Source organism: Anomalospiza imberbis, chromosome 1 (genome assembly GCF_031753505.1).
Source record: "Anomalospiza imberbis isolate Cuckoo-Finch-1a 21T00152 chromosome 1, ASM3175350v1, whole genome shotgun sequence".
NCBI lineage: Eukaryota > Metazoa > Chordata > Aves > Passeriformes > Viduidae > Anomalospiza > Anomalospiza imberbis.
The window spans coordinates 2678683-2702530 of NC_089681.1; the positions used below are offsets into that span (position 1 = coordinate 2678683).

Sequence of the window (23848 nt, forward strand, 5' to 3'; positions counted from 1 at the left end):
CCCTCCCAGTACAGCCGTGACCCCCCCAGTGCGGCCGTGACCCGTCCCAGTATGGCCCTCCCAGTACAGCCGTGACCCCCCCAGTGCGGCCGTGACACCCCCCCCTCCCAGTACAGCCGTGACCCCCCCAGTGCGGCCGTGACCCGTCCCAGTATGGCCCTCCCAGTACAGCCGTGACCACCCCAGTGCGGCCGTGACCCGTCCCAGTATGGCCCTCCCAGTACAGCCGTGACCCCCCCAGTGCGGCCGTGACCCGTCCCAGTATGGCCCTCCCAGTACAGCCGTGACCCCCCCAGTGCGGCCGTGACCCCCCCCCTCCCAGTACAGCCGTGACCCCCCCAGTGCGGCCGTGACCCGTCCCAGTATGGCCCTCCCAGTACAGCCGTGACCCCCCCAGTGCGGCCGTGACCCGTCCCAGTATGGCCCTCCCAGTACAGCCGTGACCCGTCCCAGTATGGCCCTCCCAGTACAGCCGTGACCCCCCCAGTGCGGCCGGACGGGGCAGACTGGGCAGAAGATGGGGGGCGTCAGTGCCAGGGGTGGCACCTTCCCCTGCAGCCCCCCCAGTCCTGTCCCCGGTGTGTCCCGTGGTCACCTGGGCTGGAGCACCTGGGCTGGGCAAGGGGCAGGAACCCTGGCGAGGGTTGTGGCAGGTGCTGTGCCAGGTGCTGTGACAAATGCCATTCCAAGTGCCAGGTGCCATTCCAAATGCCAGGTGCCATCCTGAGTGTTGTGCCAGGTGCCACGCCAGGTGCCATGCCAGGTGTCATGCCAGGTGCCATTCCAAGTGCCAGGTGCCATCCTGAGTGTTGTGCCAGGTGCCATGCCAGGTGCCATGCCAGGTGTCATGCCAGGTGCCATTCCAAGTGCCAGGTGCCATCCTGAGTGTTGTGCCAGGTGCTATGCCAGGTGCCATGCCAGGTGCCAGGTGCCATCCTGAGTGTTGTGCCAGGGGCCATGCCAGGTGCCATGCCAGGTGCCATGTGCCATCCTGAGTGTTGTGCCAGGTGTCCTGCCAGGTGCCATGCCAGGTGCCATGTGCCATCCTGAGTGTTGTGCCAGGTGTCCTGCCAGGTGCCATGCCAGGTGCCAGGTGCCATCCTGAGTGTTGTGCCAGGTGCCATTCCAAGTGCCAGGTGCCATCCTGAGTGTTGTCCCAGGGGCCATTCCAAGTGCCAGGTGCCATCCTTAGTGTTGTCCCAGGGGCCATGCCAGGGGCCACGCCAGGTGCCATGTGCCATCCTGAGTGTTGTGCCAGGTGCTATTCCAAGTGCCAGGTGCCATCCTGAGTGTTGTGCCAGGTGCTATTCCAAGTGCCAGGTGCCATCCTGAGTGTTGTGCCAGGTGCCATGCCAGGTGCCATGCCAGGTGCCATTCCAAGTGCCAGGTGCCATCCTGAGTGTTGTGCCAGGTGCCATGCCAAGTGCCAGGTGCCATCCTGAGTGTTGTCCCAGGGGCCATGCCAGGTGCCATGCCAGGTGCCAGGTGCCATGTGCCATCCTGAGTGTTGTGCCAGGTGTCCTGCCAGGTGCCAGCTGTCATGCCAGGGTCATGGCAGGTGCCAGGTGTTGTGGCGGCATCCACACCAAGGTCTGTGTCAGTTCTCGTGCCAGGAGCTGTGGCAGGTGCTGGGTGCCCTGCTGGTTGTTGTGCCAGGTGTCCCGCCAGATGCCATCCTGAGCACCAGGTGCCGTTCAGGGGTCTATGCCAGGTGCTGTGCCAGGTGCCAGGTGCCATGCCAGGTCCTGTGTCACTTGTCCATCCCAATGTCCTTTGTGTCCCATCCCTCACCAGTGGAGCAGGCAGAAGAACCCCAGGTCAAAGCTGGGGGTTGAGCCAGGAATGGATCAATGACCGAATCCAATAAATACCATGGCAACGGTGATCATTATCATCATCATCCTCATCATTACTGTCATCATCATCATCATCATTGCTGTCATTGTCATCGTCACCATTGTCACGGTAGATAAACAACAAAGGTAAAGCCCGAGAGAACCACGAGGAGCCCGTTGGACCCCAAACCATCACCCCAGGGCTCTCCATCTCTCCGTCTGCTCCGTGTCCCGGCATTCCAATGTTCCTTTGTGTCCCACCATCCCAGTGTCCTTTGTGTCTCCTCCCAATGTCCCTTGTGTGTCCCACCATTCCAATGTCCTTCTGAGTCCCATCCCAACATCCCTCATGTCCCATCCCAGTGTTCCTCTGTGTCCCAACATTCCGACACGCCTTCATGCCCACCATCCCTCCATGTCGATGTTCTCCATGTCCCACCATCCTTCCTTCCATGTCCATGTTCTCCATGTCCCACCATCCATCCATGTCTATGTTCTCCATGTCCCACCATCCACCCATGTCCATGTCTCTATGTGCCACCATCCCTCCATGTCGATGTTCTCCATGTCCCACCATCCTTCCTTCCATGTCCATGTTCTCCATGTCCCACCATCCATCCATGTCTATGTTCTCCATGTCCCACCATCCACCCATGTCCATGTTCTCCATGTCCCACCATCCACCCATGTCCATGTCTCTATGTGCCACCATCCACCCATGTCCATGTTCTCCATGTCCCACCATCCACCCATGTCCATGTCTCTATGTGCCACCATCCCTCCATGTCGATGTTCTCCATGCCCCACCATCCCTGCACTTCTATCGATGTTCCCCACCTCCCAGTGCCTCCTCCATGTCTTTCCACCTCCTCCATGTCCCACCATCCCCTCTGTATCTGGCAGGGGTCTCAGATGTCCAGGGGGAAGACCAAGTGGCTGGGAGGACACAGGTGTCCAGGGGGACAGAGACGTCTAGAGGGGGACACAGCTGTCTGGGGGGGGCCAAGTGTCTGTGGGGGGGACACAGATATCCAGGGGACACAGAGGTGTCCAGGGGGATCTCGGGTGTCCGGGGGGGACAGAGGTGTCCGGGGGGGGTCCCAAGTGTCTGGGGGGGGACACAGGAGTGCCGGGGTGGGGGTCCCCAGAGTGTCTCAGGTGTCCGGGGTGGGGGGGGACAGAGGTGTCAGGGGGGTCCCAGGTGTCCAGGGGGGTCCCAAGTGTCCGGGGGGGTATCCGGGCATCCAGGGGCATCCAAGTGTCCAGGGGAAGCAGAGGTGTCTAGGCGGGACAGAAGTGTCCTGGGGGGTCCCAGGTGTCCGGGGGGAAACTCAGGTGTAGGGGGGTGTCCCATGTCTGGGAGGGGCCACAGGATTTTTGGGTGGGGGGGGGGGGGTCGCCAGGGGGGTCCCAGGTGTCCAGGGGGGTCCCAGGTGTCCGGGGGGGTCCCAAGTGTCTGGGGGGGACAGAGGTGTCAGGGGGGGTCCCAGGTGTCCAGAGGGAAGCCACAGCCACCCGCTGTGTCCCTATGGGGCAGGGGGGGTCTCTATGGGGCAGGGGGGGGTCTCCATGGGGCCGAGCCCCTCTATGGGGCCCGATGTGGAGGTGGCCCCCCCGCCCGCAGGAATTTGTCACCTCGCGAGGACACTTTGTCACCGCGGCGATGACAAAGTGGAGCCGTGTCCGGGGACAGCTGCCAGACCCCCCCCCCCCCCGGCCCCACAGCGGCCCCACAGCACCGTGAGAGGGGCGAGATAACGCCCCCCCAGCATGTCCCGATATAGAAGCGACAGGGACGGGCTGTCACCACCCCACGGTGTGGGGACACTGGCCAGGGACCACCCCCCCCCACCCCGTCCCTGTCCCTAGGAACCTGAAAATGGGGGCCCCTTGTCCCTGCTCCATAAAACGCCCCGAATGGGAGAGGGGGACCCCCCTGTCCGTGCCCCATAGAATGCCCTAGATGACGGACACCCCTGTTCCATAGACCCCTCCCCTGTCCCTGCCCCACAGGCGTCCCCCAAAGAGAGACCCCCCCGTCCCTGCCCTAGAGAAATCCGCAAATAAGGGAGCCCCCTGTTCCTGCCCCATAGAATGCCCCAAATGGGCCCCCCCTGTTCCTGCCCCATAGACACCCCTTAAGTAAGGGATCCCCTGTCCCATGGGCAACCCTAAATGTGCTCTGCCAGTCCCTGCCCCACAGACCCCCCACCACAAACGGGGCCCCCCATAAAACGCCCCAAATGGGAACCCCCTGTCCCTGCTCCTTAAAACGCCCCAGACAGGACCCCCCTGTACCTGCCCCATAGAACCCCCCAAACAGGGATCCCCCCTGTACCTGCCCCATGAACACGCTCCAGTAGGACGCCCCCCACCATCCCTGCCCCACAGACTCCCCCAGATGGGACCCCTCCGGCTCTGCCCTATAGAACCACCCCCTAAGTTGGCATCCCCCGGATCTGCCCCACAGCTCACGCTATGGGGCGAGCACGGGGGGCTCAGACCCCTCAGCACCACGGAGACATCACGGGGGGGGGGGGAGGGGTGGGGCCGCCCCCTCGCCTTCCTTTATCAGCCCCCTCCTCCCCTCCCCACTGCTCCTCCCCCTGCCACCTCCCCCCCCCCCCAGCGCCCTATAAAAGCTGTGGGGCCGCGGGGCTGCCAAAGGTGCTGCTGTGGGGCAGAGACAGAGGGTGGGGGGCGAGGATGTGGGGAGCATTTGGGGTCGGGCACAGGGGTTGTATGGGGAGGCTGTGGGGTCTGTGGGGCACCCGGTGTTAGGGTGGGTTACAGGGTGGGTTGCGGATCACACAGGGGATCTGTGGGGCACATGGGAAGCCTGCGGGATCTATGGGGCACAGAGGATTTGTGGGGTGCGCAGGGGTCTGTGGGGTACATAAGGGTTCTGTGGGGTACGTGGAAAAGCTGTGGGTTCTATGGGGCCCACAGTGGGGTGGGATACAGGGCTCCCAGTTTCTATGGGTCACAGGGTGGCTTGTGGGGCACAAGGAGGATCTATGGGGCAGGCATGTCCTTTACTTGGGGGGGGGTCACAGTGGGCCCATGGAGCATATAGGGTGGGCTATGGGGTGCATGGGAACGCTGTGGGTTCTATGGAGGGGGCAGAGGGGTCTATGGGGTGCAGCCCCTCACCCCTGTGTCCCCACAGATCCCTCCATCCAACCCACCGGACCTACAGACTCCAGGTGAGGGCGGTGCTGGGAGAGCAACCAAGGGACTTGGGGTGGGGGGAATGGCTGTCGGGGTCTGTTCCCCTCCCTGTCCCCCTCCCCACCCCCCCAAGTGACAGTGTCTCCACGGGGCAGATGGTGGGCGCGGTGCTGGTGGCACTGGGGGGGTCCACGGTTGGCCTTGGGGCTCCATCTTGGGGCTGTGGGCAGGGGTCTGTCCCCATCCTCAGCCCCTCCAGGTGACATCCTCCCCATGGGGCAGATGGTGGACGCGGTGCCGGTGTCACTGGGAGGTCTGGGGTGGCTGTGGCACTCCATGGATGACCACGGGGGTCAATCAGTGACCACGGGGGTCTATCAATGACCATGGGGATCAGTCAATGACCACAGGGGTCCATTGAGGGGCTGTGGGTGGGTGAGGGTCCGTCCCCGTGCCCCCCAGGTGACACTGTCCCCCAGGACAGATGGCAGACGCGGTGCTGGTGACATTGTGGGGTCAAGGATGGCCGTGGCACTCCATGAATGACCATGGGGGTCTATCAATGACCACGGGGGTCAATCAGTGACCACGGGGGTCCATTGAGGGGCTGTGGGCGGGTGAGGGTCCGGCCCCGTGCCCCCAGGTGACACTGTCCCCCAGGACAGATGGCGGACGCAGTGCTGGCGGCTCTGGGTGCGGCGGCGCCATTCCTGCGGCCGGGCGAGCGCGAGCGCCTGGCGGCCACCACGCGTCCCTTCGACCCCCGCGCCGAGTGCTTCGTCCCCCACCCGGGACACGAGTTCGTGCGGGGCCGGGTGGTGGAGAGACAAGGGGGGAGCGTCACCGTGGAGACCGAGCTGGGAGAGGTGACCGGGGGGGGGTGACGGGGGGCTTGGGGACATGGGGACCTTGGGGAAGCTCACAGGGCTCCAAGGGGGGTCATGGGAACCTTGGGGTCATGGGGGGCTTGGGGACACGGTGGGGGTCACAGGGGTCTGGGGGTATCATGGGAACCTTGGTGTCACAGGGGTCTGGGGGGGGTGTCATGGGGACCTTGGGGTCACGGGGGGCTTGGGGAAATGGGGGGGGTCACAGGGGTCTCAATGGGACATTGGGGAGATGTCACTGTGGAGACCGAGCTGGGAGAGGTGACATCAGGGTGTCACAGGGGGGCTTGGGGACATGGGGACCTTGGGGAGGCTCACAGGGGTCTGGAGGTATCATGGGAACCTTGGGGTCACGGGGGGCTTGGGGAAATGGGAGGGGGTCACAGGGGTCTCAATGGGACATTGGGGAGATGTCACTGTGGAGACCAAGCTGGGAGAGGTGACATCAGGGTGTCACAGGGGGCTTGGGGACATGGGGACCTTGGAAAGGCTCACAGGGGTCTGGGGGGGTGTCATGGGGACCTTGGGGTCACGGGGGGCTTGGGGAAATGGGGGGGGTCACAGGGGTCTCAATGGGACATTGGGGAGATGTCACTGTGGAGACCGAGCTAGGAGAGGTGACATCAGGGCGTCACAGGGGGCTTGGGGACATGGGGACCTTGGGGAGGCTCACAGCGGTCTGGGGGGGTGTCATGGGGACCTTGGGGTCACGGGGGGCTTGGAGAAATGGGGGGGGTCACAGGGGTCTCAATGGGACATTGGGGAGATGTCTCTGTGGAGACCGAGCTGGGAGAGGTGACATCAGGGCGTCACAGGGGGCTTGGGGACATGGGGACCTTGGGGAGGCTCACAGGGGTCTGGGGTTATCATAGGAACCTTGGGGTCACGGGGGGCTTGGGTAAATGGGAGGGGTCACAGGGGTCTCAATGGGACATTGGGGAGATGTCACTGTGGAGACCAAGCTGGGAGAGGTGACATGGGGGGGGTCACGAGGGGCTTAGGGAGGGTCACAAGGCTCTGGGGGCATCACAGGGACCTTGGGGTCATGGGGGGGCTCAGGGACATGGGAGGCTTGAGGAGGGTCACAGGGCTCCAGGGGGGTTAAGGGGTTAAGGGGAGCGAGTGAAGGGGCGGCACGGGAGGCATCAACATGGAGACCAAGTTGTGAGAGGTGACATGGGGGGGTCATGGGGGTCTGAGGGTCACGCAGGTCTTGGGGGGGGTTGACGGGTGACACGTGGTGGAGTTCTGGGGGAGGAATGTCACTGAGGAGACCAAGCTGGGAGAGGTGACATGGAGCATTATGGAGGGCTTGGGGAGGTTCATGGGGGACTTGGGTAGCCAAGGCGGATGCATGATGGAGCTGGTTGAGGGGGTGTCACTATGGGGACTGAGCCAGAAGAGGTGACTCAGGGGCTCTAGGGAGATGTGTGGTGGAGCTGGGGGTGGGATGACACTGTAGACATCAAGATGGGAGAGGTGACACAGGGGAGCCACGGGGAGCTTGTGGTCTTGGAGGCCTTGGGAGGGTCACAGGAAGTTCATTGGAGGTCACAGGGGGCTTGGGGGAATCATGGGAGGTGCATGATGGACTTGTGAGGGGAGGAAGTCACTGTGGACACCAAGATGGAATTGGTGACACAGGGGGATTATTGGGGGACTCACAATCGTGGGAGGCCAAACCCCTCCCACATGGAGCACCCCCCACCCCCGATGACCCCTCTGACCCCACCGTGTCCCCCAGACGGTGACAGTCAAGGAGGGGGACGTGCACCAGCAGAACCCCCCCAAGTTCGACAAGATCGAGGACATGGCCATGCTGACGTTCCTGCACGAGCCCGCTGTGCTCTTCAACCTCAAGGAGCGCTACGCGGCCTGGATGATCTACGTGAGACGCCGGGGGGTGGCAGGGGGACCCCAAAAATGGGGGGGGGGGGCAGTGGGGACCCTGCCCCAAAGCTCAGGAGGGGCTAGAACCATGGGGGAGCCTCTGGGGACACCTGGAATCTGGGGGGGCTTCCAGGTGGATCTGTGAGGAACCTGGAGCAGGCAATGTGGTACCTGGAACTTGGGGTGCTATTCCAGATCACTTTGGGCCACCTAGATTCCAAAATGTCACATCCTTGGATGCCCTGAATCCCCCAGACTCAAAATGCCCCATTTCCAGCCCCACAGTGTCCCATCCTTGGCTCCCCCAGCCCCATCTCCAGCCACCCTGGACCCCCCAAAACCCCACACCACCCCTTCCCATGCCCCTTGTCTCCCCAGACCTGATTGTCCCCTCTTGGGGGGGTGTCCCCACCTGGGGTGTGTCACCCCCTGACCCTCCGTTTGTCCCCCCAGACCTACTCGGGGCTGTTCTGTGTCACCGTGAACCCATACAAGTGGCTCCCGGTCTATGACCCCCAAGTGGTGGCCGCCTATCGGGGCAAAAAGCGGAACGAGGTTCCTCCCCACATCTTCTCCATCTCTGACAATGCCTACCAGTACATGCTGACAGGTGGGACCCCAAAAACGGGCCTGGAGACATCTGGGGCTCACCTGGGCACAAGGGGACATCCAAGGTTCCCTGTGGTTCCCCCCAGTTTTGACCTATCTCAGCTGGGAGGATGGAGAACCCCAACATCTCCCTCACCTTGGTCCCACCTGGAAGGGTGGAGAACCCCAGCCACACCTCAAGACCTCCCAGTTTCTCCCCCAACCTCCCCTGGTCCTCACCTGAGAGGCTGGAGACCCCCAAGACCCTCAATTATCTCCTGGCATCTTGGTCCTCACCTGGGGGGGGTTGGAGAACTCCAAACCCCAGACCCTCAACATCTCCCCAGCCTCATCCCACCTGACCTGCTCCTCACCTGGGGGGGGTTGGAGAACCCCAGACCGCCAACATCACCTGAACTTTGTTCCACCTGAGCTGCTCCTCACCTGGGGGGATTGGAGAACCCGAGACCCTCAACATCTCCCCAGCCTCATCCCACCTGACCTGCTCCTCACCTGGGGAGGGCTGAAGACCCCCCAAGACCCCTCCTTACCCCCTGACCCCTCTCTCCTTCCACAGACCGCGAGAACCAATCCATCCTCATCACGTGAGTCCCCAACCCTGACCAGTTCCCCCAGGTGACCCCCATGACCCCTCAGTGACCCCCTGGTGCCCTCCTTGCCCCTCCCCAGCGGCGAATCAGGGGCGGGGAAAACGGTGAACACCAAACGCGTCATCCAATACTTCGCCAGCATCGCCGCCATCGGCGACCGCAAGAAGGACGCGGCCAACAGCAGCAAGGTAGGGCGGGGCCCGGCCACGCCCCCCGGGGTGGGGACAGTCCCCTGGCTGTGTCCCCACCCATGGTGCCACCCCCACCCCAGGGCACCCTGGAGGATCAAATCATCCAGGCCAACCCCGCGCTCGAGGCCTTCGGCAACGCCAAGACCGTGCGCAACGACAACTCCTCGCGATTCGTGAGTGGGGCGGGGCGTGTGGGGCGGGGCCTGGGTCTGTGGGTCACATCGATGGGGTGGGGCCCATGGGTGGGTTCCATGGGGCAGGTTCTATGGGAGGAAGTCTGTGGGGTGGGGCACATCTATGGGGTGGAGTCTGTGGGGTGGGGCCTATGGGGTAGAGTCCATTGAGTGGGGTCTCTGGGGTCTGGTCCGTGGGGCAGGGCCTATGGCCCCCCACAATCCTCCTCACCACCCTTCCAGGGGAAATTCATCCGGATCCACTTTGGGGCCACCGGGAAGTTGGCATCGGCCGACATCGAGACCTGTGAGTGGCCACAGGGTGGTGGGAGCAGGGGTTGGCCCCTGTCCGGCCTCCGTCCATGTGTCCAGAGCCCTTCTCGTCCCTCTGTCCGCTTCCTCATCCTTCCATCTCTTCATGTCTCCATCCATTCCTCCTGCCCTCCACATGTCCATCTGTCTTCCTGGTTGATGGATCCATGAGTTGTCTGTCCCTCTATCTATCTCCTCATTGCTCCATTCCTCATGTCTTCCTCCCTCCCTCCCCATGTCCACCCTTTGTCTGTGGCTGACAGATCCATGAGCTCTTGTCCATCCCTCCATCTCCTCATCCCACCATTCCCATCTCCTCATCCATCCATCCATCCATCCATCCACCCATCTCCTCATCCATCATCCATCCATCCATCATGTTCATCCCTCCATCCCTCTCCATGGTTGATAGATCCAATGAGCTGGTGCCCTGTCCTGTTGTCCATCCCTCCATCTCCTCGTCCCACCAGCCATCTGACCCTCCTTTCATCTTTCTGACCCTCATCTTTCCATCTCCTTGTGTCTCCATCCAACCTGTCATTTATCCATCCATCTCTACATCCATCCACATATCCATGTCTCCACCCATCTTGCCATGTCTCCGTCCCTCTCCTCATCCCACCTTCTCCCCATCCACCGTCCCAGACCTCCTGGAGAAGTCCCGTGTCATCTTCCAGCTGAAGGCAGAACGGAACTATCACATATTCTATCAGATTCTCTCCAACAAGAAGCCGGAGCTGCTGGGTGAGCTGGCCTCCAGGCCTCCAGGCTTCTCCTTCCCCCGTCTTCCTGAAATTTGGGGTGGTTTGGGGAGTCTGGGAATGCTCAGTGGTGTTTCCATCCCGCACCAGAGATGCTGCTGGTCACCTCCAACCCCTACGACTACGGTTACGTGTCCCAGGGCGAGGTGACCGTGGCCTCCATTGATGACGCCGAGGAGCTGTTGGCAACTGACGTGAGCAGAGATGGGCGGAGGGAGGGATGAGTCCATGGATGGATGGATGATGGATGGATGGAGAGACTGATGGATGGATCCATGGATATAGAGGTCCTCAAATAGGTGGATGAGTCCATGGATGGATGGATGAGTCCATGGATGGATGGATCCCTGGATATAGAGGTCCTCGAATGGGTGGATGAGTCCATGGATGGATGGATGGATGGATGGAGGTATGGAGAGATGGATAGATGAGTCCATGGATGGATGGATGCCTCCATGGATCAATGAGTCCTTAGAAGGAGGGATGAAGGAATGAATGGATGGATGGGTCCTCAGATGGATCTGTGAATATAAATGTCCTCAAATGGATGGATGACTCCATGGATTGATGGACTAACTCCTCAAATGGATTGACGGAAGAATCCATGGACAGGTGAATCCATGGATGGATGGATCGTTGGATGGATGCTCAAGTCTGTGGTTGGATGGATGAAGTTCTGAAATAGATGTATGGATGGATGAGTCTATGGATGGATAGATCCAGGATAAATTAGTCCTGAGGTGCACAAATGAACCCATGGATGAATTAACGAATCCATGGACAAGTCCTTCAAGTGGACAAGCCCATGGCTTGACATGTCCCCATTGGCCAGCTGGGCCAATGAATGGGAAGGACGGTGGGAGGTACCCTCAGGTGGTGACCATCACAGGTGGTGACCACCAGAGGCCATGCCCTCACCTGGCCCCTCCCCCACCTCCACCACCCCTCCCAGAGCGCCTTTGATGTCTTGGGCTTCACGGCCGAGGAGAAGGCTGGTGTCTACAAGCTGACGGGAGCCATTATGCACTTCGGCAACATGAAGTTCAAGCAGAAGCAGCGGGAGGAGCAGGCGGAGCCGGACGGCACCGAAGGCGGGTCGGGGCAAGGGGGTGACAGGTCAGGGAGGGTTCACCAGGTGAGGTGGAACCTGACCAGAGTCTCCCGCTCCACAGATGCCGACAAGTCCGCGTACCTGATGGGGCTGAACTCAGCCGACCTGCTCAAGGGCTTGTGTCATCCACGCGTCAAGGTGGGCAACGAGTACGTCACCAAGGGGCAGAGCGTCCAGCAGGTTTACTACTCCATCGGGGCCTTGGCCAAGGCTGTCTATGAGAAGATGTTCAACTGGATGGTGGTGAGGATCAACAACTCGCTGGACACCAAGCAGCCGCGGCAGTACTTCATTGGCGTCTTGGACATCGCTGGCTTTGAGATCTTTGATGTGAGGCTCGAGGCAGGGCAGGGGTGTTGGGCCTTGCAGGGGTGGCATTGAGCCAGCTGGGTGTTGAGTGGATCTCCTGCAGCTTCATGGTGACCTTGGGTGGGAATTTGGGTCTTTGTGTTGATGTCATTGAGTGTTGTGTTGATCTCATTGATCCCATCAAGCACTGACTCCTTTAGGTGTTGAGTTGACCCTCTTGACCCCACTGGGTGTTGTTTTGAACCCTTTGGGTCTCAGGATGACCCCACTGATCCCATTGGACGTTCTGCTGACCCTACTGCGTGTTGAGTTGTCCCCATTGACCCCCATTGGGCATCACTTTGGCCCTACTGGGTGTTGAGTTGACCCCATGGATCCCATTCAACATTGTCTTCATCCCAATGGATGTCAGATAGACCTGTCCATCGCATTGGGCATCACTGTGACCCCACTGGGTGTTCAGTTGACCCTCTTGAGCCTTGAGCTGGCCCCATTGGGTGTTGACTTGATGCCATGGACTCAGTTGGCCCCATTGGGTGTTGAGTTGATGCCATGGACTCAGTTGGCCCCATTGGGTGTTGAGTTGACCCGATGGACTCAGTTGGCCCCATTGGGTGTTGAGTTGATGCCATGGACTCAGTTGGCCCCATTGGGTGTTGAGTTGGCCCCGTTGGTGTTGAGTTGATGCCATGGACTCAGTTGGCCCTGCTGGGTGTTGACTTGATGCCATGGACTCAGTTGGCCCCGTTGGGTGTTGAGTTGACTCGATGGACTCAGTTGGCCCCATTAGGTGTTGAGTTGATGCCATGGACTCAGTTGGCCCCATTGGGTGTTGAGCTGACCCGATTGACTCAGTTGGCCCCATTGGGTGTTGAGTTGGCCCTGTTGGTGTTGAGTTGACCCCACGGACTCCTTCACCTGCCTCTCCCTCTCCTCCCCCAGTTCAACAGCTTTGAGCAGCTGTGCATCAACTTCACCAACGAGAAGCTGCAGCAGTTCTTCAACCACCACATGTTCGTGCTGGAGCAGGAGGAGTACAAGAAGGAGGGCATCGAGTGGGAGTTCATCGACTTCGGCATGGACCTGCAGGCCTGCATCGACCTCATTGAGAAGGTACCACCTCCCCCAGGGCCTCCAGGGGGCTGAGGAGGGTCGGTCCAGTTGGAGCCCCTCAGGTGCCCCAGGAGCGGCTTTTGGGTTGTCCTTGCTTTCCTTCCCGGCCAACAAGGTCTGCTTGTCCACAGCCCATGGGGATCATGTCCATCCTGGAGGAGGAGTGCATGTTCCCCAAGGCATCAGACATGACCTTCAAGTCCAAACTCTACGACAACCACCTGGGCAAGTCGGCCAACTTCGGGAAGCCACGAAACGTCAAGGGCAAGTCCGAGGCCCACTTCTCGCTCACCCACTACGCCGGCACTGTGGACTACAACATCCTGGGCTGGCTGGAGAAGAACAAGGACCCCCTCAACGAGACGGTGGTGGGGCTCTACCAGAAATCTGCCCTCAAGCTCTTGGCCCACCTCTTCTCCAACTACGCCGGGGCAGACTCTGGTGGGTGAGGGAGGGGTGAAGAAGAGAGTACCCACAGGAGTTGTCTTTGCTCCCACCTCATCCCACCGCTCTCCTCCACAGGCGGTGACAGCGGGAAGGGGAAAGGAGCCAAGAAGAAAGGATCCTCCTTCCAGACGGTCTCAGCCCTGCACCGGGTGAGGAACCTGCACTGGATCCCCTGTGGGGCAGGGGGAGAACAATCCCTGGTTTAGAAGGTGGTCCCACCACCCCACAGCCCCTCCCCTGCTCTCCCATTGGTGACTCTCCCCTCTCCTCCCCAGGAGAACCTCAACAAGCTGATGGCCAACCTCAAGACCACCCACCCCCACTTTGTCCGCTGCCTTGTCCCGAACGAGCGGAAGGAGCCGGGTGAGCCGAGGGTGGGGATGGGAGGTTGGGGTGTGGGTGTGGCTCATGGCTGACCCCTCACCTGTGTCCCCCACAGGTGTGATGGACAATGCCCTGGTCATGCACCAGCTCCGCTGCAACGGGGTCTTGGAAGGAATCCGCATCTGCCGCAAGGGCTTCCCCAACCGCATCCTCTACGGGGACTTCCGCCAGCGGTGGGGACACGGAATGGGTTTGGGGAGGGGGGACAACCCCACCGAGGCTGAACTCGGGGGTCATGTCCTCTCTGGCCCCCAGGTACCGCATCCTGAACCCCACGGCCATCCCCGAGGGGCAGTTCATCGACAGCCGCAAGGGTGCCGAGAAGCTCCTGGGCTCCATCGACATCGACCACAACCAGTACAAGTTTGGGCACACCAAGGTGAGGTCTCTGTTCCCTGTGGTCCCACCATCCCTCAGATGTAGTGGACCCCATGGTCCCACCATTCACGTGTCCACCTGTCCCTCCCTACGTCCATCTGTTCCTTCTGGACCCCTACCCCATTCTTCCACCCACTACAACCAGTTCGATCCCACTGGGTGAGCTCTCGTGGTCCCTGTTCCCTGTGGTCCCACCATCCACGGTGGACATGGACCTCATGGTCCCACCACCTTCTCCCCTCAGGTCTTCTTCAAGGCAGGGCTCTTGGGGCAGCTGGAGGAGATGCGGGATGAGCGCTTGTCCCGCATCATCACCCGCATCCAGGCGCGGGCGCGGGGGCAGCTCATGCGCCTCGAGTTCAAGAAGATCGTGGAACGCCGGTGAGACGGGGGTGGGCCTTCTGCTCACTTGGTCACCTGGTTGGGGATGTGGTGGCACCTGTGTCCTCCTCCTCACAGGGACGCGCTGCTGGTGATCCAGTGGAACCTCCGGGCCTTCATGGGGGTGAAGAACTGGCCGTGGATGAAGCTCTACTTCAAGATCAAACCCTTGCTGAAGAGCGCAGAGACAGAGAAGGAGATGCAGGTGGGAGGGGTGGGCAGGGCAGGGTGGGACCACTGATGGTCTGGGGGGGTGTTGGATGAGGGTCTTTGACCCGCTCGGGGTCTCCTGGAGCAGAACATGAAGGAGGAGTACGGGCGGCTGAAGGACGCCCTGGAGAAGTCGGAATCACGGCGGAAGGAGCTGGAGGAGAAGATGGTCTCCATGCTGCAGGAGAAGAACGACCTCCAGCTCCAAGTGCAGGCTGTGAGTCAGATCACCCCAAAACCACATCATGAGTGTGGCCACGACCCTCACCACACCCTGGGGCAATCCCGCTTCACTTGCTGTCCCCCCAAAACAGGAGCAGGACAACCTGAACGACGCTGAGGAGCGCTGTGACCAGCTGATCAAGAACAAGATCCAGCTGGAGGCCAAGGTGAAGGAGCTGACAGAACGGCTGGAGGACGAGGAGGAGATGAACGCCGAGCTGACAGCCAAGAAGAGGAAGCTGGAGGATGAGTGCTCAGAGCTGAAGAAGGACATTGATGACCTGGAGCTGACCCTGGCCAAGGTGGAGAAGGAGAAACACGCGACTGAGAACAAGGTGAGGATGGGGAGAGGCCTTGGCCTTAAGGTGAGGGGACTTGAGTCGGCTCAGCCTTGTTGGGTTGGGTTGAGGAGACTCAAGGCTGGTTGAGTAGGGTTGGGTTGGGTTAGGTTGGTGGGATATAAAACTGGTTGGGTTGGGTTGAGAAGACACAAGGCACTGGTTTGAGTTGAGGAGACCCAAGGCTGGGTGGGATATGTTAGGCTGAGTTGAGGAGATCCAAGGCGGATTGGGTTGAGAAGATCCAGTGTTGGTTGAGTCAGGCTCACCAAGAAGACCCAAGGTTCTTTGGGTTTTCCTGCATTGAAAAAATCTTATTGGCCAAGGTGAAATCAACCTCCCTCAACTCTGCCCCACCCTGGCACTGAGCTGGAGGCCGGACACTTCTCCCATAGGTCAAGAACCTGACGGAGGAGATGGCGGGGCTGGATGAGACCATCGCCAAGCTGACCAAGGAGAAGAAGGCTCTGCAGGAATCCCACCAGCAGACGCTGGATGACCTGCAGGCCGAGGAAGACAAGGTCAACACCTTGACTAAGGGCAAAGTCAAGCTGGAACAGCAAGTGGACGATGTGAGTATGGCTGGTCCCACCCCAGGCCCTGCTGAGGAACTTCTGGGGCAGAGATGAACAAAACTTGAGGTTTCTCCCCATTTCTGTGATCCTGCACAGCTTGAAGGCTCCCTGGAGCAGGAGAAGAAGATCAGGATGGACCTGGAACGAGCCAAGAGAAAACTGGAAGGTGACCTGAAGCTGACTCAGGAGAACATAATGGATCTGGAGAATGACAAACAGCAGCTGGAGGAGAAGCTCAAGAAGTGAGGCTGGATCCACCTGCCATGAGAGGTCCAGTTGAAGGTCACAGGTGAGGCCTCACTTGCCCCTCCTTCTTCCACAGGAAGGAGTTTGAGATCCACCAGCAGAACAGCAGGATCGAGGATGAGCAGGCACTGGCTCTGCAGCTCCAGAAGAAGCTGAAGGAGCTACAGGTGGGGGGAGAGAGTCTGTGTCTGGTTGGGTTGGACTGGAGAATCTCCAGGTGGTTGGGTTGAGTTGAAGAGTAACCTGAGTTGGAGAGTCTCAAGGTGGTTGGGCTGAGTAGAAGAGGCTCCACTTAGCTGTGTCGGTTTTGGTGGGATTGAAGAGTCTCCAGCTAGTTGGGCTGGGCTGAGTCTCCAGCAGGTTGGGTTGACCTGAACAGTCTCCAGTTGTAGAGCTGGGTTGAGTGGAGAGGTTGGGTGAATTCCATCCTGCCTCTCATCTCCCTCTTGGCGTGCAGGCGCGGATCGAGGAGCTGGAGGAGGAGCTGGAGGCAGAGCGGACGGGCCGGGCCAAGGTGGAGAAGCAGCGCTCGGAGCTGTCGCGGGAGCTGGAGGAGCTCAGCGAGCGGCTGGAGGAGGCCGGCGGTGCCACGTCGGTGCAGCTGGAGCTCAACAAGAAGCGGGAAGCGGAATTCCAGAAGCTGCGGCGAGACCTGGAGGAGGCCACGCTGCAGCACGAGGCCACGGCGGCCGCGCTGAGGAAGAAACACGCCGACAGCGTGGCTGAGCTGGGCGAGCAGCTGGACAACCTCCAGCGCGTCAAGCAGAAGCTGGAGAAGGAGAAGAGCGAGCTCAAGCTGGAGCTGGATGACCTCAGTGCCAATGTGGAGCAGCTGATCAAGTCTAAGGTAGGAGGAGGTTGAGACAGTCAGCAGGGAATCATGGGCTGGTTTGTGTGGGACAGGACCGCTGGGATCATCCAGTTCCATCAACCCTTGGGGAGGGACACCTTCCACTAGACCAGGCTGGGTTGGATTAAGTTGGGCTGAAGAGTCTCCAACTGCTTGAGTTGGGATGAGCGTCCACCTTGTTGGGTTGAGTTGCTTTGAAGAACCTTCCACTGGTTGAGCTGAAGAGTCTCCGCATGGCTGACTTGACCAGAGTTGGGTTGAAATGAAGACTCTCCACGTGGATGGGGTGGGTTGAGTGCAGGGTTGGGAGAAACCCACCCAGGGACACCTTCCACCAGACCAGGTGGCTCCAAGCCTTGTCCAGCCTGGCCTTGGACACCTCCAGCAAAGGGGCATGTCCACTCCACAGTAGCCTCCAGCCCCATCCCTCCTCTGGCCTCTCTCTGCAGGTGGCCATGGAGAAGGTGTCGCGCTCCATGGAGGACCAGGCTGCCGAGCACTTGGCAAAGCTGGAGGAGACCCAACGCGTCCTCAACGATGCCAACACCCAACGGGCCAAGCTGCAGACAGAGAACGGTGGGAGCTGACCCAGGGCGGCTTCAACCCCTGGCCCCCAGCTGCACCCCCATCCCCCACCCCGCCTTGCCCCCACCCCCCACCTGAAGCCCCGCCCACCCGTGCAGGTGAGCTGTCGCGGCAGCTGGAGGAGAAGGAGGCGCTGGTGTCCCAACTGACCCGTGGGAAGGTGTCCTACACCCAGCAGCTGGAGGACCTGCGGAGGCAGCTGGAGGAGGAGATGAAGGTGGGGTCTGGTGGGGGTGAGAAGACCTGGGGGGGTCCAGGTGGGTCACAGGTCTCCTTCACCCTTGAGGTCACAGGTTCAGAATGGTTGGGTTGGGTGGGTCCGTCTACAGGTAGTTCCACCATAGAAAGTCCAGGGTGGGCTGAGTTGGTCTGGTGGGGGTTGGGTTGATCTATGTAATGTCCAAGGAGGGTTGGATTGGTCTGGAGTCGGTTGGGCTAGTCTACAGAAGATCTGGTTGAGTTGAAGCGATGAAGACCAGCTCCTGCTGAGCTGGAGACCCCAGGAAGTTCAAGGTGACCTGGATCCAATGGTACCACCTTCTCCTGACAGTGTAGGGAAGGTTGGGTTGATCTGGAAGAGGATGGGTTGGTCTACAGAAGGTCTGAGGAAGGTTGGGCTGGTCTAAATAGGGTCCAAGGAAAGCTGGGTTGGGTTGGTTTGGAGAAGGTTGGCTTGGTCTGCAGAAGGGTCTGGTTGGGTTGTGGTGATGAAGACCAGCTCTTGCTGAGCCAGAGAAACTCAAGAGGACTCCAGGTGACCTGGACCCAACGGTGCCACCTTCTCCTCACCAGGCCAAGAATGCGCTGGCGCATGCACTGCAGTCAGCCCGGCACGATGGGGACCTGCTGCGGGAGCAGTATGAGGAGGAGACCGAGGCCAAGGCCGAGCTCCAGCGCTCGCTCTCCAAGGCCAACTCCGAGGTGGCTCAGTGGAGAACCAAGTATGAGACAGATGCCATACAACGCACTGAGGAGCTGGAGGAGGCCAAGTGAGTCATCACCCCACGGGTGGAGCTTCTGTGGGGTTAGGGGTGGAGACCATCTACAGGAGAAGTTTTGGAGATGTTAGAGTTTAAGTCATCTCCTCATGGGTGGAGCTCCTGTGGGGTCAGAGGGGTGGAGACCACCCACTGGAGAAGGTCCTGAAGAAGGTCCTGGAGGAGGTAGAGTGATCTGGAGATGGTAGAGGAGATGCAGAGAAGAACCTTGGCCAGTGGCTGGGTGGGAGAAGGTTCGAGTGGCCCCACCTGGCCTGCGGGTGACCTCAGGTGGTCCCTGGGGCAGGAAGAAGTTGGCACAGAGGCTGCAGGAGGCCGAGGAGGCCGTGGAGGCTGTCAACGCCAAATGCTCCTCACTGGAGAAGACCAAGCATCGCCTGCAGAACGAGATCGAGGACCTGATGGCCGACGTTGAGCGGTCAAACGCGGCTGCCGCTGCCCTGGACAAGAAGCAGAGGAACTTTGACAAGGTGGGCAGGTGTGGCAGGTTGGGGGTGGCTGGGTGGGGCCAGGTGGCTGTGGGGTGACACCTGGCTGTCCCCAGGTGTTGGCCGAGTGGAAGCAGAAGTTTGAGGAGTCACAGACAGAGCTGGAGGCATCACAGAAGGAGGCCAGGGCCCTCAGCACTGACCTCTTCAAGCTGAGGAACATCTACGAGGAGTCCCTCGAGCACCTGGAGACCTTCAAGAGGGAGAACAAGAATCTCCAAGGTGACACCACAGGTCCCTCTTCCCACATGGGCGTTCCCCACCCATTCCCATGGGGTCTGACAGGATCTCACCTGGGCAGAGGAGATCTCGGACCTCACGGAGCAGCTCGGCGCTGGCAACAAATCCATCCACGAGCTGGAGAAGGTCCGGAAACAGCTCGATGCTGAGAAGCTGGAGCTCCAAGCTGCTCTGGAAGAGGCTGAGGTAAGACAAGCCCGGTCCCACCTGATCCCTGCATTCTCCTGGTCCATCCTCTGTGGTCCTCAAGGTTCTCTCTGTTCTCCCAAGGCCTCCCTGGAGCACGAGGAGGGGAAGATCCTGAGGGCGCAGCTGGAATTCAACCAGGTGAAGGCGGAGTACGAGCGGAAGCTGGGTGAGAAGGAGGAGGAGATGGAGCAGGTGAAGCGCAACCACCTGCGTGTGGTGGAGTCGCTCCAGACCTCGCTGGACGCTGAGACTCGGAGCCGCAACGAGGCCCTGAGGCTGAAGAAGAAGATGGAGGGCGACCTCAATGAGATGGAGATCCAGCTCAGCCACGCCAACCGTGGCGCCAACGAGGCCCAGAAGCAGGTCAAGGCTCTGCAGGGCTACCTGAAGGTACCTGTCCATGTGGTGTGGAGGTGCAGGAGGTTCCTGAAGGTTCCACGGGGACATGGAGGTGCAGGAGGTACCTGAAGGTACCTGTCCATGCAGTGTGGAGGGGCAGGAGATGCCTGAAGGTCCCATGGGGACATGGAGGTGCAGGAGGTACCTGAAGGTACCTGTCCATGTGGTGTGGAGGTGCAGGAGGTGCCTGATGGTTCCACGGGGATATGGAGTTGCTGGAGGTAGCCGAAGGTCCCATGGGGACATGGAGGTGCAGGAGGTACCTGAAAGTACCTGTCCATGTGGTGTGAAGGGGTAGGAGTTGCCCAAAGGTCCCACAGGGACATGGAGGTGCTGGAGGTACCTGAAGGTCCCAGGGGGACATGGAGGTGCAGGACGTACCTGAAGGTACCTGTCCATGCAGTGTGAAGCGGTTGGAGGCGCCCGAAGGTCCCACAGGGATATGGAGGTGCAGGAGGTACCTGAAGGTACCTGTCCCAGAGGATATGGAGGTACCACCTCAAGGTATCACAGGGACATTGCGGTGTAGGAAGTATCTGAAGGTATCTGACCACAGGGTCATTGAGGTATAAGAGGAATACTGGGGTATAGGTAGTAGCAGAAGAAACCTGTCCATGGGGACCTTGGGGTGTTGGAGGTCCCACCACCCAACAGGGGTGGTTCAATGGACCTTCCTCTCCCTCCCCACCAGTCCACAGTTGGGTGGACCCACCACCCTATCCCCACTTCATGGCCGAGTGGACCCACCACCCCTTCCCACCACCCCCCCAGGACACACAGCTGCAGCTGGATGATGCGGCAAGGGTCGGGGAGGACCTGAAGGAGAACGTGGCCATGGTGGAGCGCAGGAACACCCTGCTGCAGTCAGAGCTGGAGGAGCTCCGGGGCCTGGTGGAACAGACCGAGAGGGCCCGGAAATTGGCTGAGCAGGAGCTGATCGAGGCCAGCGAGAGGGTCCAGCTCCTCCACTCACAGGTGAGACCTCACCTGCCTGCCAAGAGAGGGGCCACCTCCATCCAGGGATGCTCCAGTCCAGGAGAAACAGCTCTGATTGCTAGCTTGGGGAGCTCAAGGTGGCTCAGAGTGGTACAGACCCAACGTCCCTACCTCCTCCTGAAGGGTTAATCTGGAGGAGGTTGGGTTGGTCTAAAGAACGTCCAAAGAGGGTTGGGTTTGGATGGAGGAAGTTGGGTTGGTCTATGGAAGGTCTGGTTGGATTGGGGTGATGAAGACCAACTCTCTCTGAGCTGGAGACCCCCAAAATATCTCCAGCTGACCCAGACCCAACAGTGCCACCTTCTCCTGAAGGTCTCAGGAGGGTTGGGTTGGTCTGGAGGAGGTTGGCTTGATCCATGGAAGGTCCAAGGAATGCTTGGTTGGTCTACAGAAGGGTGGTGTCCATTTCTGTGTTGTGTCACCAAGATCTCCAGAAGATCTTTCGCCCTGCAGAGATACAGGGGAGTCTCCAAGACCAGTGGGGACTGAGGGGTGGGACAGCAGCCCCTGGGCCACCTCCTGAGGTCCCTCCCTGTCCCCCCAGAACACCAGCCTCATCAACCAGAAGAAGAAGATGGAGGGTGACATCTCCCAGCTGCAGACAGAGGTGGAAGAGGCTGTCCAGGAGTGCCGGAATGCCGAGGAGAAGGCCAAGAAGGCCATCACCGATGTGAGTGTCGCGGTGGGGCCGTCACCGGGGCCACCACAGAGGATGTGCCATGGACCCCCTGCTTGTCCCCCCACGGGCAGGCGGCCATGATGGCAGAGGAGCTGAAGAAGGAGCAGGACACAAGCGCGCACCTGGAGCGGATGAAGAAGAACATGGAGCAGACCATCAAGGACCTGCAGCTGCGGCTGGACGAGGCCGAGCAGCTGGCACTCAAGGGGGGCAAGAAGCAGCTGCAGAAGCTGGAGGGGCGCGTGCGGGAGCTGGAGAACGAGCTGGAGGCCGAGCAGAAGCGCAACGCCGAGAGCGTCAAGGGGCTGCGCAAGTCCGAGCGGCGCGTCAAGGAGCTCAGCTACCAGGTGAGACCATGGAGGTGAGACCATGAGGGTGAGACCATGGGGATGGGTCAGGTAGCTCAGCTACCAGGTGAGACCATGGAGGTGAGACTCAGGTACCACGTGAGACCATGGGGATGAGACCATGGGGGTGGGTCAAGGAGCTCAGCTACCAGGTGAGACCATGGAGGTGAGACCACGGAGATGAGACCATGGAGGTGAGACCATGGGGGTGGGTCAAGGAGCTCAGCTACTAGGTGAGAGCATCTGGGCGGGTCATGGAGATCAAGTACAGATGAGACCATTGAGGTGGGTCATGGATCTCAGCCACCAGGTGGATCGAACTCCCCACCACCTGGGCGAGTCAAACTCAGCTACCAGATGAGGCCACCACAGCACGACCTCTCTTCAGTCACACCTGTGGGGGATCAAAAATGGGCAGAGATGGTGGGCCCAGGGATGTGGTCAACCCAGAATGTTGATGGGGTGACCACAGGGACATGGGTGACCCAAAACATTGACTAGGTGGCCACAGGGACAAAGATGACCCAGAACATTCATTGGGTGACCAAAGGGATGTAGGTGACCCAGAACATCGACCTGGTGGCCAGGTCGGGACACAGGATGTCTCTGGGAAGGGAAACTGAGGCCCAGGAATTCTGGTTGTGCTCTGGCCCAGTGTCCATCCCTGTCCCTGTTCCCCCAGACGGAGGAGGACAAGAAGAACCTGTTGCGGCTGCAGGACCTGGTGGACAAACTGCAGATGAAAGTCAAGGCCTACAAGAGACAGGCGGAGGAGGCGGTGGGTGAATGGGACAGAGGGAGGGATGGGAAGGATGGATGATGGATGGATGGATGATGGATGGATGGATGGATGATGGATGATGGATGATGGATGATGGATGGATGATGGATGGATGATGGATGGATGGATGGATGGATGATGGATGGATGAATCCAGGCATGGATGGATGGATAGATGGATGGAAGAGAAGGATGGATAGACAGACGCTTGAAGCCATCTCAGCTGTGGGGCTGGCAGGAGGATGTCCTTCCCTAGAACCAACCCCCCTGAGCCATTGTCCTCCCAGGAGGAACAGGCCAACACCAACCTGGCCAAGTTCCGGAAGGCACAGCACGAGCTGGATGAGGCCGAGGAACGCGCGGACATCGCCGAGTCCCAGGTCAACAAACTGCGGGCCAAGAGCCGCGACATCGGAGCCAAGGTGGGACCCCCTGTCACCTCCTATCACTCCCTCTCATCCCCTGTCACCCCCCACAACCGCCCCTGGACCTTCTGTCTTCTCTCCCACCCCACTCCAGAAGCTGCATGATGAGGAGTGATCCATCCCTATGAAGGACTTGCCATGAGTGACCCACCACCATGAGTGACTCCACTGCCACCACAAGGGACACACCATGATGAGAGACCCACCATGATGAAGGTCCCATCATGACAACGACTGACCAACCACGATGATGAGGGACCCACCATCACCATGAGGGGTCCATCACCCCATGTTGAGGGACTGACCACCATAGTGGACTCCCCACCATGATAAGAGATCCATGACTACCATGATGAGTGACTTGCCCTTGTGATGAGGGATCTGCCACCACCATGAGGGACCAGCCATGGTGACACCACGAAGGACCCCCCACACCACAATAGGGGACCCCCCACCATGATACAAGTCACTCACCACCACCAAGATGGACCCACAATGATGATGAGATGAACCCACACCACCATGATGGATCCATGATGATGATGATGGACCCACCATCATGAGTGACTCCCAACCCCACAGTGGACCGTCTCCCCACCAGTGACACCCCCTACCCCCTGTCCAAGATGAGGGGACCCTGATGCCATCATTAATGAGCCACAGAAGGGACACAATGTCCCCTTGGCCACCCTGCCCCACCCCACCCCCACCCCAAAAAACATGACCCTGAGCAGCATCA

At 60.1% G+C, this 23848-nt stretch overlaps 1 protein-coding gene across 3 annotated transcripts; it reads left to right on the forward strand.

The window, feature by feature from the left end:
* The first annotated feature begins 4919 nt into the window (after nucleotides 1-4919).
* LOC137466030 (myosin-6-like) lies at nucleotides 4920-23816 on the forward strand. 3 transcript variants are annotated; one of them, XM_068177982.1, is made up of 39 exons: nucleotides 4921-5041; nucleotides 5672-5872; nucleotides 7638-7781; nucleotides 8237-8393; nucleotides 8949-8976; nucleotides 9062-9170; nucleotides 9254-9346; nucleotides 9590-9653; nucleotides 10304-10402; nucleotides 10510-10613; nucleotides 11372-11510; nucleotides 11592-11860; nucleotides 12782-12952; nucleotides 13084-13393; nucleotides 13475-13548; nucleotides 13675-13762; nucleotides 13839-13956; nucleotides 14039-14162; nucleotides 14406-14542; nucleotides 14621-14747; nucleotides 14841-14969; nucleotides 15067-15309; nucleotides 15708-15884; nucleotides 15984-16129; nucleotides 16210-16300; nucleotides 16591-16980; nucleotides 17433-17559; nucleotides 17667-17785; nucleotides 18361-18557; nucleotides 18853-19036; nucleotides 19111-19276; nucleotides 19356-19480; nucleotides 19565-19873; nucleotides 20654-20857; nucleotides 21423-21548; nucleotides 21629-21904; nucleotides 22587-22682; nucleotides 22972-23106; nucleotides 23204-23816. In XM_068177982.1, exons 1-39 carry the CDS (start codon nucleotides 4949-4951, stop codon nucleotides 23222-23224), a joined length of 5910 nt encoding a protein of 1969 aa, XP_068034083.1. In that variant the 5' UTR covers nucleotides 4921-4948; the 3' UTR covers nucleotides 23225-23816. The 3 variants fall into 3 exon arrangements, with proteins under 3 accessions (XP_068034163.1, XP_068034083.1, XP_068034111.1); XM_068178010.1 differs by having other exon boundaries at nucleotides 4943-5041; nucleotides 5667-5872; XM_068178062.1 differs by lacking the exons at nucleotides 22587-22682; nucleotides 22972-23106; nucleotides 23204-23816 and adding an exon at nucleotides 21972-22031 and having other exon boundaries at nucleotides 4920-5041.
* The last annotated feature ends 32 nt before the right edge of the window (nucleotides 23817-23848 follow it).

Bases quoted from the DNA above. Each gene is read 5' to 3' on its own strand.
- LOC137466030 (XM_068177982.1), top strand. From the start codon at position 4,949: ATGGAGGGGGCAGAGGGGTCTATGGGGTGCAGCCCCTCACCCCTGTGT. The intron at 15,885-15,983 runs GTGAGTATGGCT...GATCCTGCACAG, and splicing joins TGGAACAGCAAGTGGACGAT to CTTGAAGGCTCCCTGGAGCA. The intron at 21,549-21,628 runs GTGAGTGTCGCG...CCCCACGGGCAG, and splicing joins CCAAGAAGGCCATCACCGAT to GCGGCCATGATGGCAGAGGA.